This window comes from Cavia porcellus, unplaced genomic scaffold (assembly GCF_034190915.1).
Source record: "Cavia porcellus strain 051 isolate PalLab524CR breed Dunkin Hartley unplaced genomic scaffold, mCavPor4.1 scaffold_2, whole genome shotgun sequence".
Classification (NCBI taxonomy): domain Eukaryota; kingdom Metazoa; phylum Chordata; class Mammalia; order Rodentia; family Caviidae; genus Cavia; species Cavia porcellus.
Window position 1 is genome coordinate 32319899 of NW_026947485.1, and position 15884 is coordinate 32335782.

At 34.1% G+C, this 15884-nt stretch overlaps 1 protein-coding gene across 1 annotated transcript in view; it reads left to right on the forward strand.

Annotated features, from left to right (window-relative positions):
- The window catches only part of Znrf2 (zinc and ring finger 2), a 104941-nt gene extending 89513 nt beyond the window's left edge, over positions 1-15428 (forward strand). The window contains exons 4-5 of the mRNA XM_063240169.1: positions 2517-2596; positions 4837-15428. Coding sequence (XP_063096239.1) covers positions 2517-2574 — 58 coding nt within the window. The 3' untranslated portion in view covers positions 2575-2596; positions 4837-15428. The remainder of the gene's footprint in view (positions 1-2516; positions 2597-4836) is intronic.
- Positions 15429-15884: the final 456 nt, after the last annotated feature.

Here is a 15884-nt window from a genome sequence, read left to right on the forward strand (position 1 = left end):
CAACATAAGATCAATAAATATAACTGTATTAAAATTTTAAACTTACTTGCATCACGACATTGAAAAAATAAGATCTCGACCTTAGACTGAGAGTGGCTTTCAGTACATATATATAACAACAATAGTTTGGTGTCTAAAAATAGTGTTGTCTTTCAGCTTTATAATGTGTTAACTCATTGCACTCATTGCTCATGAGTGGAAGAGTGAAGACAGTATGATGACATGATTTTGCATATATAATATTTCCCAGCATACTAAAGTTTTGATGCATCAGGTAACAGCAAATGAAAACATGCTAACACAGCAGGCCATAGAATAATACAGTACTACTGAAAAGATAGTATCTCCCTATGTTCTTACTCTTAAATTAGGCTATGGGATTTGAAAGTACTAGCTTACAGTTCTTATGTGTGTACTTTGGCTTTTGTCTTCACAGCCTATCAGTCTTGATCCTTCCTTAGTCCACTTTCTGTGGTGGTAAACTTTACCATAAAAAAAAAAAAATAACCCTGTATGTACAGTAGTATTTTTATTAGAAGTGAACATGTTTTTTTATTCTGGTAACAAAATTGTGTTACATCAATGGTATGTACCTTTAGTCTGGTTTTTTTCCCCCTCATAAACCCTAGTACTTTTAGTGATAGGGTATAATTATATGAGAAGCAAGGCATGTCAAAAGCATGTATACATTTTTAGCTAAAATACCCAGATAATAACTTTCTAGAAGTATAAGAAAAAGAATCAAGATAGAAAATTTGTAAAAATTGTTATGTTGGGGGTTGGGAATTAGCTCAGCGGCACACGCCCGAGGTCGTGAGTTCAATTCCTGGTACCAAAACAAAACAAAAAAACCTGCCTCAAAAATTGTTAAGTTGGTCCAAGCATGGTGGCAAGCTCGAGGTCCTGAATTTGATTCCTGGTGCCTTAGAAAAGCAAATGTCCATCAGTAAAAGTATAAATACATAAATGCTAATAATCTTATCAACAGAAATACTTGATGCAATGAAAATGTGAAAATGAGTATAATTACAAGTTGAGCAAAAGGGCAAGTTTAGAAAAAGCATATTATAATTTACTGTAGCATTTATATAAATTTTTAAACATGGAAGTCTATTGTATGTTGTTTTAGAATACATATATATATATATCATTATAGAGAAAGAAAATGCCCAAGAATGGAAAGCACTAAGTATAAGACAGATATTTCCTGCTGGACAATGTCATATTTTAAATAACCAATAAAAGTAGTTTAAATGGAAAAAATATGAATTCATGGTAGTTTATCTGAAAAGAACCTGTGGTTTTAGTGATTACTTTCTCTTGATGAATGGATATTACATCACATAGATCCTATCCATATGTTTTCTGAATTGTTTATGCTTCTGGAGTACTTTGTTTAGTTCTCAGTACTTTTTTTGAGTGATGTTCTAGTAGACTGGAATCTTTAGAGCCCAATGGTATAGAGCAAGCTGAAAACAGTGTCTTACCTAGTCAAAGATATGTTTGAGTATAAAAGTCTTAATGGCAACAGAAATTATCTTAGATATTTTTTTAAAATGTGGATGAGATATTTCACATTTTTTTCATTATTTTTAACTACCCAACCAACCTGTGAGGATATGAAAATGATAAATAGTAATTTTGCCCTTGAACATATTATGCAAGTCTTACAGTTTTGCGGCATATCTAAATTTGACATATGTCATCAGAAAGAACATTAAACGCTTTACTTGGAATACTTACTGTTGAGCAAGCTACTTAACCTTTTAAGACCTTGATTTTATCTATCACAGCATTATGAATTAGAACTTTCTATAGTGATGAAAATGTTCTATATCTCTGCAGTCTACCAGAGATACTAGCCATGTTGTTCGTAAGCAATTGAAATGTTGCTAGAGTGACTAAAGGAATTGGGTTCTTTTAATTCGTTAATTCTTTTTAATTCAATCTTAATAAATTTAAATTCAAGTAATCATGTGTGGCTCTTGACTGTTACAATAGACAGTACAGATCTACATTGAAGATAATTATATGTTCCCTAATATTTAAGTAATAAGATCATAAGCTCTTCTATTAATGTAAAAAGATGATGGTGTGCTTATATATGGATATGCATTGGAGAGTAGGATAGAATTAAAGTAAATGTGATGTTCTCAAGGATTGAAACTTAGAAGCTTTTTTTATTACATTGCAAGGTGGCATGAACAGATTTGTATTTTGAAAAGTTTTTCTGACATTTGCGCTTTAATTTTTCATATTGGCAAAGTGGTAGTTGAAATTAGGAAATAATTGTTTTGTTTAAGCTTTAAACTACTTAGCATTATTTTGCAAATTTTTTTCTTAATGGCTTAGAATAATCAAAATGTTTGCTTATCTTGGATTTATATGCCAAATATGATCCTTAAAATTGACCTTTTTTTCTCTGAAGTTCAGTAGTAAGCATTTTTATTAGGCCTGTCATGATATAAAAAACTAGATGTATATATTTAAATTTTTCTGGTTTTGTTCTTTTCTAGCTGCATAGATGAATGGTTTGAAGTAAATAGATCTTGCCCTGAGCACCCTTCAGATTAAGCATCACATGCCTGCTCAATAGGTAATTCTTCCTTTTTCTGTTGTAATTGCTTTTTAAAATATCTTGAATTACACCTCAGCTACCAGTTTTACTCATGCATTTGTTCACTGAGATACATTCCTAGATGCCTGTTGTGTTTGTGTGTGTACACTGGTATGCATTTCAGGTACTTTTATTAGACTACTGTGTAGAAAACACACACTAAAAATACATTAAAGGTGTTAAGTAACTGCTAAATTCTTGGTATACCTTAAAATCCATTTACTTCTAGTTTAGAAACCCAAGAAGTACACATCATGCCCCATCTTCCCATTGAGAAACTGGAGATCAGAGTAGTCAGCTCTGTGACAGCAAGAATTGAAGGGATCAGAGATGTAGCTTAGTGGTGGAGTATTTACCTACAAGTGCAAAAAAAGTGCCAAACTCATCAATATGTGGAAATATACAGGTTTTCTTATCTGAATAAAGTGGCTTAAGAAGGGACTTGCTAGATATTTTGTTAGGCAATGGTGGTTAATCTTTGGGAGGGGGTAATGGTTAATCTTGATGGTCATTTTGATTACCTTCTTGGTGGGTCAGAGAGATGTGGCCAAGGTAGCTATTTCTAGTCCTTGGTCCCATCCTCTCTGACTGCTTTCTGCTCCCTGGATGCCATGAGTTGAGTAGATTTCTTCCACCATACTCATCTGCCCTCGTATTTCTGCTTTGGAGCCAGTATTAATAAAGTGAAATTTTTGCCTTAGTACCAAATACATCCAAATCAGCTACAAATAATTTTCCCCCTCCAGAGTCCTATTGCATTCAAACTGCTATTACAAAATATTTCATTTAATTTATAATGAAGAAAAACTAACTGCTTATAGTTCTGGAGACTGGGAAGTCTTAAGATGAAGGCAACCATAGATTCCATGTCTGGTGAGGGCTTGGTCCTCATTTGCAGCCCCTTCTGGATGTTCTGAGATGGCAGAAAGGTCATTGGCCTCCCTCCATCTTCTATAAGGACATCAGTCCCATTCTTGAAGGCAGTGCACTCAAGACTAATCACCTCCTGAAGATCCCACTTCTTACTGAGTACTATTGTTCTAGAGATTAGTTTTCAGCATACATATTTTGGGATGACACATTCAGACCACAGTAGATACATTTTTTTCTATAAAGTGGAGTTGTATGGTATAAAACATTTTCTTTCACAGTCTCATCATTGAAATTTTTTTTTTTTTAATTTCACAATGGGCATATATGGAACACTCATGTCATAAAATACATGTCAGCTGGGCATGGTGGCACATGCTTGTAACTCCAGTTACTTGGGAGGCTGGGGCAGTAGGACTGTAGTTATCTCAAAATAGAATTTTTAAAAAGGGCTAAGCATGCAACTTAACAGCAAGGCACCTGGGGGCTGGGCATTTAGCTCAGTGGCATAAGCACCTGCCTTGCAAGCAGGTGGTTGTGAGTTGGATCCCCGGTACCGATTTAAAAAAACAATAGTAAGGCACCTGATTGAATCCCAAATACCCCAGGGTAGGGGAGTGTATATAGTCTTTTTCTTATAGAGAACCTGAGGTTTGAACGTATATCCAGCGGGTTGAACTATCAAGTCATCTGTCCATTGAAATTGAACCAAAGAGGTCTGTTTGTAGTGACCTTAAAGAGTCATTCTTAAGAATCTGTAGATGTGGAATATCTTCACTCACATTTTTGCTGATGTTGTGACTACTTATATTTGTCAAGTGACAAATTCTTTCCATCCTTTCACCTGTGCCACATTGAAAAGCACATGGATTTGAAGAGGATTCAGTGTTAAAACATTTAAAAGAAAGCAGTATATATCTGTCAACATAAGAATTTAATTATCAGCCTAAAACAAAAAATGCATAAATATTTGAGGTCTTAGGAAATTGCTTAATTTTTATTTTGGGAATTTTTAGTTATTTGTGAAAAGTTTTAAAAATTAAAAGACAGGGCCAGGGATTTAGTTCAGCAGCACAAGTGCCTGCCAGGCAAGTGCAAGGTTATGAGTTCGATCCCTGGTACCAAAAATAAATAAATAAGAATATTTGTGTATGTAATACTCTTTACTTGTGTAGTTTTTGTTATGGAAGAGGAATTAGTATTGTGTATTGACTTTTTGATATATTAACAGTTTTTGGAATAGTAACTAAAGGTGATTCAATGTTCATAGGGAAATAAACATTGTTTTTTGATTTGTGTATTACTATTATGGACCATGTTTCAAGCTAAGTTTTTCTGTTTTTGCACAGGTTTTCTTGTCTTTTCAACATGCTTGAAAAATCTAAGAGGACTTGAGGATCTGTCTCTGAAAAATAAAAATGTGGGCTTATTCAGCCAGAAATCTGAGTTCTAGGAGACTTGGTAATACAGAGATGGACAATCATAAAAGAAAATAGCCCTGCTGAAGAGAGGACAGTAACCACAGAACTCAGTGTACCAAACTTGCATATAAGGGACACACAGGGATTTCGAAAATGCTGCACATCCCTCAGTAGTCATCTACATAGTTAATACTGATCAACATTTTGTATTCAGACGCCAAAGTTAACTGATTAAAAAGTTGATTTACTTTTTAGTCAGTTTTCTAGAGCTGTGCAAATAGCTGTGTTTTGATTTGTTCTGTTTTTTTGGTTTTTTTTTTTTTTTTTTTTTTAGCTTGGGGTCTGTTTCTCCCAACATTCATCTGTTCTTAAATTTAAAACAACGTAATTTACTTCTTTATAAACTCAAGTCTTAAATGTGAAAACCAAGAAATGTAATCAAGCAGTAAAACATTCTCTGAATGTAGACTATGATCTCAAGTTCTTCCATTTTTTTTTTTCACCAAGTGTGGAAAATAGATATCTACATAGGAAAGCTAAAATATGTTAATATTTTTAAATTAAAGGTTTAATATTACCAGAATGCTGTCCAAAGAGCAAATCAAGTTGCATAATTACATTTTAAGTAATTATAGAATTGCAGTTTGTGAAATATATTGTTTTCTTTCTAAATGAAACTGCTCCGTAGTTAGCAGCAAATCATCTTGCAGCTATGCAACTTTTAAATATGATTACCAATTTTATGTGCTGCCAGCTACAATAACTTTCTGTTAACGGGTATTTTTGTTTGTTCTTTTCATATACATAATTATCTTGTTAAGCTTTGCATTTTCAGTTCCCACATTTGGGTAAAATGTTTAGCAGGTTGTAAACTTAGTGACTTATGAAAAGAGTCAAAAATTTCTGGAGTGGAATTTGGAATAATTAGAGGGACATTTTATATACTTTTAAAAGTTAGAATTTAATTAGGATGCCAGATTTTATAGCAGTGTGCATCTTTAATTTTCCAGATAATCTGGAACTTAGCATTTGATAAATGATTTTTTAAAGGAAATATAAAAATTTTGTTAATTTATAATTTATTGATGTTGCTGTAATTGAAAATGTTATACAGATTTTTAATTTCATCTTATGTAGAAAGAAATGTATTAAGCAAAATTATGTGAATAAATATTTCCCAAAAATACATCTGAATGGTTAAAAATACTGAAAGATAGCTATCAGGGCTATAATAGTGAATGTTTTTTTAAAATATCAAAAATACTGATTAAGTAGATTGTGTGTTTTCAACAGGGAAAATGTTATCAGTGAATATTTAGGCAGTGCACTTTACTTGGTATAATTGAAAGTTGCACAGTACTGTTTCCTTATTTTAAACTCTCTTTAATATACTTAAATATTTGCTGCTTTTTTTTTTCTAAATTTAACACTGCTACTCTTAATCTTTTTCTATTGCTTCTGTCTCATATTGTTTTTTAAAAGGGCATGTACAGGAGCAGCTGCTGCTACCTAGAAAAATTTGTGTACTATGAATAGCTAAATTAATTTTTAATTGCTTTCTGTGTGATTTTAGACTGGATAACATTTTCCCTAAAGTTATGCTGTGAAATGCCTTTTGTTATGCTGCAATTGCTAAAAGAATCCCAAACCTCCATTGTAACAGCTGACAGCACAGTCTTATAGGTGCTTTATAAACCAGTTGTGGAAAATTATTCTTCCTTCAAGGAAAATTATTTTAAGGAAAGTTTTTCTGTTATGAAATCTTATTTTGTATCTATTTTATTTCACATCTTCAGTTTTGTAAGCTTTCACATCCTCCCACCATAATTCCCCCAAGGAAAATCTCTCAGAATGTGGATAGCTTATTTTCTATGATTGGTATATTGCTATGGTAGGAATTACTTTGTTGTCTTTTATTCTGAAGACATTTATTACATCTGTGATAATTAATGGCTTACCTTGTCCTGAAGTTGTTTTTCTGTTGTAGCTTGTTAACTTTACTTTTTGAACTGCGTTAACTTTCCCTTTTCCTCGTCCTTTTTAGCCTCTGTCATAGAGCTCTGTGCTGTAGCTGCTACAATAGCAGCTCCTGAGATTTTGAAGAAGGTTCAGTGTTTGTCAGCATCAAGTGCTACTTGGTAATTACATTTGTCTAGAACAGTATTTACTACCTTTTTTTAAAGCAACACCTTTTTTGTTAGAATTTTCAGAGTTGACATTTTTATTTTAAATTCAGTCTCCAGCAATGTCCTGAAAGAGGATAATCTAGAAATTTAAAAAAAAAAAAGTTTTTAAAGCTCAGATGCTCCAGTTTTTATTCGAGTCAGAGCCATTATCTGGAAAGTATATAGGTGATAGTCTGTATAATATCACTTATAATATTTGTGAATCTATATGCAGGCACTGGATAGTAGAAGTAGGACATTACATGATATTAGTTAGGCATTTAAATATTCAGGTGAAACTACTGATGACAAAATACTGTGGTGGAGACACAGTTAAGATTTAAATCCTAGGTAATCCAGATCACCATAGCTTTCTAGAGTCCTTGTAAATACTCATCTTCCAACAAGGTTACCCTTGTGTGTATAGAAAGCAATATGTGCTTAAATTTCACTTTAGTGCCACTTTTGTCCATAATGGATTGCCAATTGTAAGTCATCTCTCTTTGGTATGGTTCTACCCCCACCCCCCAGAATGTTTAAGAGAAGTAAAATTATTGTCTTGCTCTGGGCTTTTGCCAGAGAAATTGACTAGCCATAAGTTTAATATGCTTTTCAGATTTAGCCACAAATTAGATGATAGATTGTTTTAAGAGCAACGTTTATGACTGAAATGTATCTGATTTTGTGATAGTAGAAAGAACATTGAAAAAGTCTTAATTGTTAGCTTGCATAGTACATACCTGGATTTTAGTTTCTTGGTACAAGTCTTACATTTCTTTATTATATGATGATTTCATTTCTCACGCACTAGATACTTCAATAGAAGGTAGCCCAACAATGACTGAGGCCCATGCACAGCATGTCTCCATGATGTGCAGTATTTCAAGAAGGCCAGGCTTGGTGGTGCACACCTGTAATCCCAGCAATTGGGAGGCTGAGGCAATAAGATTGCTGTGAGTTCAAGGCCAGCCTGGACTACATAGTGAGTTCAAGGCCAGGCTGAAACACATAGCAAGACTCTGTCTCAAAAAAAGAAAAAATAAAAAAAAGGTTTTAGTTTGAGTCCATTAATAAAATGACAGAACTCTTCAAAGCTTATTAGACCACACCTGTGTTCCAAAGTTTACATATGTAGTTTGAGAGCAATCATTTGGATAAATATTTTATTCTACGACATAGCGGTATTCCTTTAAGACTGTAAACTCAATGTAAATACTATGTACATTTATGTGCTGAGTTGGAGAGTGAAAGAGTGAAATTTTCATAAAAATAAGCTGTTTTAAACAAAGCATGAAACTTTTTTTATAATTCAAGAATAATTGAATTTAACAGGTTATTGATATCCATACTATGCATTGATAATAATACTCAAATCTTATTCTTTACAAGTAAGTTTCCACATTAATCAGATTTTGAGGAACTATATAAAACTACTACTAAAAGGTAATTGGTGCTTATTAAATATGAGGATAGTTTGTTGCTGAAGTTTTCTAGTTCATTTGGGTTATTTTCTTGCAATTTTGATTTAACCTGAGGCAAACTCAGTATATATTGATAGTGATTTACTGTAAAGTATTCTTTGTTCAAATGTCATTGTGTAGATATTTTCTAAGTTCAAAAAAAAAATCTATACTTTACTTTTGCCTCAGTCGCCTATTGTTCCTGAAGAATGTAATTTCTGATTTTTTATTTTGCTGTTGTGAATAACTTGCTATATTTTTACTGTCTTTTTTTTTAACTCATCTTTTCATTCTGAAACTGAATTGCTAATTAGTTTTGTTTAGAGGCAATGGCTATTTGTTGTACTGTACTACTGATCAGGAACAGCTAGTAAAACTTTTTTTGGTAATTTTTCCAGCAATGAGTTGGGTACTGTGTTCTGTGAATGCAGTGAATAGGCTAAGAAACAGAATTCCTGTATTAAATGGAGAATACTTGGTCTTCTAAGTCAGACAATTTTCTGAGGACAGAGGCTAGGAGAGTTTTGTTTTCAGATATTCAAGCTGTCGTCAATTTTAGATCAATAGTTTAGTGATAGATTTTTCATTGATTGTCTATAGAGAGGTAAAGAATACGGTGTGAACTAACATCCCAGAAATAAGTGGGAAAAAAAGTTAATACTGTAGTATCTCTTAACCACCATTGTTTTTTAGCTCTGTACTGGACAGTGAACCACTTGTCAGGATCCCAAATCTTGGCATCAGAAGTGACTTCAGTCTTCTTGTTATTAAGAGCTCATGCCTGCGTATTCTGATGAAGTATGTCGAAATTGATAGGCACTGATTTATTTAAGTTTGGTGAATGTATAGTTCTGGTTGCATCCTATTTTCAGTAAACCTGGTGGTAGAATCTCAAAAATGGTTCATATTTGTCAATCTTGAGAACTTGGAGGTATATAGTGCAATTAGCAGACTCCATAGGGAGATACCGAAGGATGATTTTGTCAGTTCATTACTTTTCTTTGCTGTGACTTTTCATGTTGGAAAGTCATGGTGATAATATTTCCCTCCACTGTTTTTCTTGTAGTTTCTAACTTTTCTGTGATACTTCTTAGTTTCCTGTATTAGAAAATATTTTTCTGTTAAGTAAGATATCAAAAGCATTAATCACAAGAAATAGAGAAAATATATGGAGTCAACTGGCGTTAATATGTTGTAAACTAAAGTAGAATAATTTATTAATGATATTTTAATATTTCCAAATGATCTTGCTGAATTCTGTTACTTAGAAACAGACAACAAGAGGATGCTTTTGAGGAAAATTGTCATATCCTCTATAATATTTTAAGTTTATAGTACATGTAATAAAAGAAATACCTGAATGCTCAAGTTCTCATGCATTAATTGATACTATATCCTCTGTATTTTTTGTATACTGATTACCACAAAGTTAAATTCAAAGCATAGCTTAATAGAAGAAGGTTTCCTGATTACCTTAACAGTAAGTGGAGATATACTGTAACATTTCTAATGTAAACTCTAGCTGTAAATTTTATGATTGAAATGTGACTGTAGAGCTATTAAATTTTGAGTAGGAATGATAGTGCATAGTGTGTAATCATAACTTTTTCAGTTTGTTATGTTTAGTAACATGCCATGGTGTTTTAGAAGAAGAGTGATCTTTGGAAGTACAGATTTTATGACACAGAAAGTATTGACCTTAGTAGTATACCAGTTAAAAACTTGAGTTCTGGAGCTAGACTGCCTAGTCTTCCATCTCTGGACATTGGACAAGGTAATTTCTGTACACCTCACCTTTGTGTATAAAAAGAAGGTATTACCACTTAACACATCAGGTTTGTTGAAGTTTATAAAAAGGTATACAAGACCAGTTATATAATAACCTTTTAATGTTAGTGGTTAGCATAAATAAGAATACCTTTGTCTTTTTGTGAATAATTTTTGTTATTTTGTCTGTTCTGAAATATGACAGTAATATCTAAGACCCTGTTATCCTTAAAGAAGCTAACATATAATAGAAAACTTTAGTGTTTCTGATTTCCATTCTTAATCTAAAATCTAGTGAGTTTACTCTTTCAACAGTTATATATAAAGCATTCTTTGATACTGTGCAGTATAGGGACCAAGGATATAGACATGAAAGATAGCTGATATTTATAAACTTAATTTTTATAGCGGTATGGGGCTTTGAATTGTTTGATCTTCCTATCCCTGAGGTCTGTATCCCTAAACTGTTCCCTTTTTTAAATTTTGAGACAGGGTCTTACTAAATTGCCCAGCTAGTAATCAGAATTATGATCCTCCTCAGCCTACAAACTTAGTTTTTAACAGGTAAAGTAAACAAGCATAAAGTGGAGTGTAACAGATGGCTGTTATAGACATACATGCAAGGTATTTTGAAGGTATAGAGAATTGTGAAACTCAGACTAAACCAAATGATTAAGTCTTTAAAAACAAGTATAGTATAGTTGTAGGGGAGGGATGTGGATAAAGGAACATAGTGAGAATTTTGTAATGGTTATTCCCAAGGCAGAAGGCTTAGCACATCACTGAGTTTGAGAGATGTATGGCATTCTTGGCGGTTACTCTGTTTAGAAAGGTAAGCAAATGATAAATTCATGTACACCAAGCTAAACTGATTTTAAGCAGGAAAATACAATCACGTTTACATTTCAACTTAGAAAGAATGGGTCTGGAGGCAGAGAGAACTGTTAGGAAATTTAGAGTAATTCAGATCAAATAATGAGAAACAGAACTAAAGCATTGACAGTAGGAAAGCCAAAAATAGAGGAATTTAGAAAACCGAATTGACTCATCCTGACAGTCACTTTGTATATAAGCGATGGGAAACAAGACCAGGACAGCTTCTAGCTGTACTTCCCCCACTTACTGAATTATTGAATCCATATCTGGTGAAAGCTGGTTTTGTTGGTAATATTCTGGAGAACCAGAGAAAGGGAGCATTGATTCTAAAATAAAAGAATTGGATTTTAAGTATCAGATTCTAGAGCAAAGCCAAGACATAACTAGTGAACAGGTTGTGAAAAATCAGGAGTTGATATATGTGTGTGGAGGCTATTAAGAGTTCAGGAGGCTGAGTCCCAAACATTGGCAGCACTGTCAGAGTAAGTGCACGATACACAAAACCTAGTTTAACAGCATCCACCTGAGGGGCTGGGGATTTAGCTCAGTGGCATATAAGCGCCTGCCTTGCAAGCAGGCAGTTATGAGTTTGATCCCTGGTACCGATAAAAAGGAAAAAGACCAAAAAAAAAAAAAAAAAAAAACACAAAACAGCATCCACCTGGTGGTCCTGGACCTCTCGTGGAGTCCCCTCTACTGTTAGCTCTAGATTCCTATTGGAATGGTGCCATGCTTTCCCAGATTTGCTTACCAAAATGCTGAGATGCAGCCAGACATTCTTGAGGTTTTGTATTTATTTATCTTACCCTTTTCCGTTATACCTAGCTTTTCAGTTCTTTGCAGCAGAAAGTAAAACTATGGTTGGAAACAGTCTTGTAAAAGTAGATCCATGGGAAAGATAAATCCTATTGCCCTGATGTTGCTTTCAAAAAGAGGTTGGGTTGGACTTAGTAAGAAGAGGACCAAAGAGATGTATTACTTCTTAGAAAACTATGAGTTGCCACTGACCACTTTGTGATCTTTCTCTTTTAGCAAAGGACAGGAAATGAGAACTGGTAAGCTTGTATTTAGTTATTGGAAGAGCAACAACCTTGAGATAGTCTTGTGGGTCAAGGAGACAACCCTGCCCACAGGTTACCTAATGCAGCATATCCGAGAGAACGCTAATTCAAGTTTCTATAGGTTTCTCCCAAGTTAATTCAAAGGTTCCCTTGTACATAACTTGGGACTTTAGGACAGCATGGACTGTAAGAATAGCAGTAAATTAATGCCTGAAATGTATATCCTAGGATCTCGGAAACCTTTTATTCATAAATGTGACATGATTTAATTTCCCACATAGTATGTTTAAAATTGACTTTCTGCAATGTCGTACTGATACTGTAATTATAAACGTTTTTAAATTCTGCCATTTAGTGCCTTACTACTATAATACTATTTTTTGTGAACTTTTTGGGTTTACTGTTTATTATTTTATGAGATTTAAAGAGTACTTAACCAAAAAATAGCCTTCCAACAAAGTCAGTTTGAGAATTTAATGCTTTCTGATTGGCTCAGTCATTTGTGGCTAATTAAGTAACAAGAAAGTAGATTGGTTGCACAATGTTAGCAATGTAGATTTATATTTCCGAAGATATCAAATATAAATCTTGAATTTTTCAAGGTAGCTCATCAATAATTACAATGTTATTAAATTGGTTAGTGCTAGGAATTAATTATTCATATATTGTATGATACTGTCACAGATGTCAGATGGTGTACAGTTTATCTTTGTTGGGGCTCAAGCATGGCCAAAGCCTTCCTAAACAATTTAAATTTCCAACTGTTATTTTAGCATTGTATCAATAGAAAAATTATCAGGTGATATGTTCAATACTTTTTTCAGTGTTTGATATCTGAAGTGTATTTCACACTTAGAGCGTGTTTCTGTTTGGAACTAGCCACATTTTAAGGGCTGAAGAGTTAGGCAATTGCTGGCTACTCTACTGTACAGCTGGATCCAGCAGACTATAGGAAGCTTTTTCCATTCCCATCTGTACCTGAATATTTCTGAAGGCTATTTAATTCCAACATTGTAAGACTCTTGAGTCTCTTTTAAAGTTGATTTAACTATTACATGGGAACAGAATTTGTTCCATGTTGTTACTAAATGGAGAAAATTTCTCAATTTTTTAAAAATTGAGAACAGGAGATGTCTTTAAAGAAGAATGAAGGTCTAATAATACTTCATTATGTGCATTCACCAGTAACCCTGGCTTTCACCGTGATTGCTACTTTTTGGTGAGGACACAGGCGCTTTAATTAACTAGTCAGTGTAATAGAAGTTGGTGTGTTTCTGAGCAGTGCTGGTGGTAGCTCTAGTTGGCTTTGTTACATGTTGAGCTGTGTTTGAGTTTTTTGTGTCACATCTCCCAGCTGTAGAAGCTTGTCCATAAAACTTGTAGTCACAAAATGGAGCTGCCTGACTGCCTAGGCATTTTGTGCCCAAGCGCCATGGTGAATTGAGTCAGGCTTAGGGGTTGACAAGAAGTTTGTCCACCCGGTTAGGTTGCATACTGGGAAGATGGACATTACACACTTCTGCTTTCAGACTGGGACCAGTGGTTCTCAACCCCTGGCTCTAAGAACATTAACTCAGGAGGGAAGAATAGAACGCAGACGCAGCTCTTTAAATCTGTTAAGACCTTGACCCCAGCCTCACCCCAGTATTCCTGAGGTAATTGTTGTGATGTGATTCTGTTGTATGGCTAGTGTATATCCTATCTGGAGTTTTCTCATGCAGGCCAAAATAGGGTGTCAAATCATGAGGAATAAACAGATGCCAAGCCGGTCTCAGGCTTCTGTAGGCGAGCTTTTGCTGAATCCCCTTTAATTCTTTCCTGCTTAATTGATCTTAACTTAGTGTTAAAAAAGGTACACTGGTATTATTATGAATTCTTCCTAACTCTGTGGTTCATAGAATAAGCTACCTGATGCAGCCATTATCTGATCATTTATTTTCACAGTGGAATTGTATTTTCTTTGAAATAAATTCTTTAAATTTAAAAGGTCAACTTTGGAATTCAAAACTGAGCAATGATATCTTTGACTTGTACTCATCGTTTTTCTCTCCTGAAGCAGTTCCTAGTGGTGAGTCATTAAGTTCCCATTAGTAGCTGGGGATGCAAGAAATTAAGGACAAGAAATAAAAAATGTTAGTTATTGATATAAAAATAATCTCATACCTGTCATTGTAAAGCCACTGAGGCCCAAGAATGTGAGTACTTGCAGTCTGATTTTCATTCTTAGACTTTTGGTGGTCTTTAAAAGTCTCCTCACCCTGAAGAAGATTGTGAGGGATTATTGGAACTGGAATGCAAATAAATTGAAGTATTGGTTCATTCATTTAGCATTTAACTGCAGACTGTTGGGTGTATGTAAGGAACTGCATATATGTTGATAAGTAAAAAGGATAGTTTTAGAGCTATAAATAAAATGAATACTTGAAGCAGTCCTGGAATAAGCATTTGTGTTAGACCTTACAAGAAATAGTCCTAAAAAGTCACTGGAAAGCCCTTTAGGAGGGCAACTGGTGATGCGTTCAGTCTTGTGCCAGACTGATGTGTAGTAGTGCTGCGGAAACAAAGGTGAAAGCAGATGCACAAACACAGATCTGAGATCGCAGGGGAGCCAGCCAGATTTGTTAGCCCCATTCCACTTTTAGAGGCCTATTTCCTCAGAACAGTATTATATATGTTAGCAGTTTTTTTTCTTCACTGCTTGTTCCAGGGAACTTTTTAGGCTATAATTTACATACAACAGAAACACTTGTACAAGTGTACTATCTTGACGGATTAGGGCAGACATGCATAGCTGTGTTAACACCACAACCAAAACATTTCCAACACATCTCACAAGTTACCTCAAGTTCCTATATGCATAGTCAGTTCCCACCCATCCACCTTCCACCTTAGCCATTGATCTGCTTTGTATTACTATATATTAGATGAAATCAGTGTGTATTTTATTTGTGTAAGTCTTGCTTCACTTAGCATAGTATCTGTGAGAAGCATCCATGTTGCTTGAACCTGTAGTTTCTTTGCTGAGTAGTAATTCCATTGTGTGAATGTACTACACTTTGTTACCATTCTCTTTATGGGTGAGGATTTGATCTATTTTTAGTTTGGGGCTATTATGAATAAAGTGATTATGAACATTTATTTACAATCTTTGTGTAATGTGATTTCTTTTCAATAAATCGTTTAGCGGTTAAGTTGCCGAGTTGTGTGATACTTGTTTATATGATACTGCCAACTGATTTCCAAAATGGCTAACCCATTTTATAGTCCTACCAACTTTGCAATCTTGCCACATTATTGCTAAAATTTGGTATTGCAGTCTTCTATTTTGGCCTTTCTAGTGGGTGGGTAGTGGTATTTTGTTGTAGTTTCAGTTTGTGTTTATTTAATGAATGTTAACGGTTTATCTTTTGGTGAAAGCATAACTTACCATAAAATCTATCCATTAAAAGTATACAGTTCAGGCTGAGGATTTAGTTCAGTGGGATAAGCACCTGCCTGGCATGTGTAAGGTTGTGAATTCAATCCCTGGTAATGCAAAAAAAAAAAAAAAAAAGTAGTGCATTTACAGAGTTGCGTAGTCTACAAACTACTTTAGAATATTTTCATCATCCTAAGGAAATCTCTTACTCATTAGTTATCACTTGCCC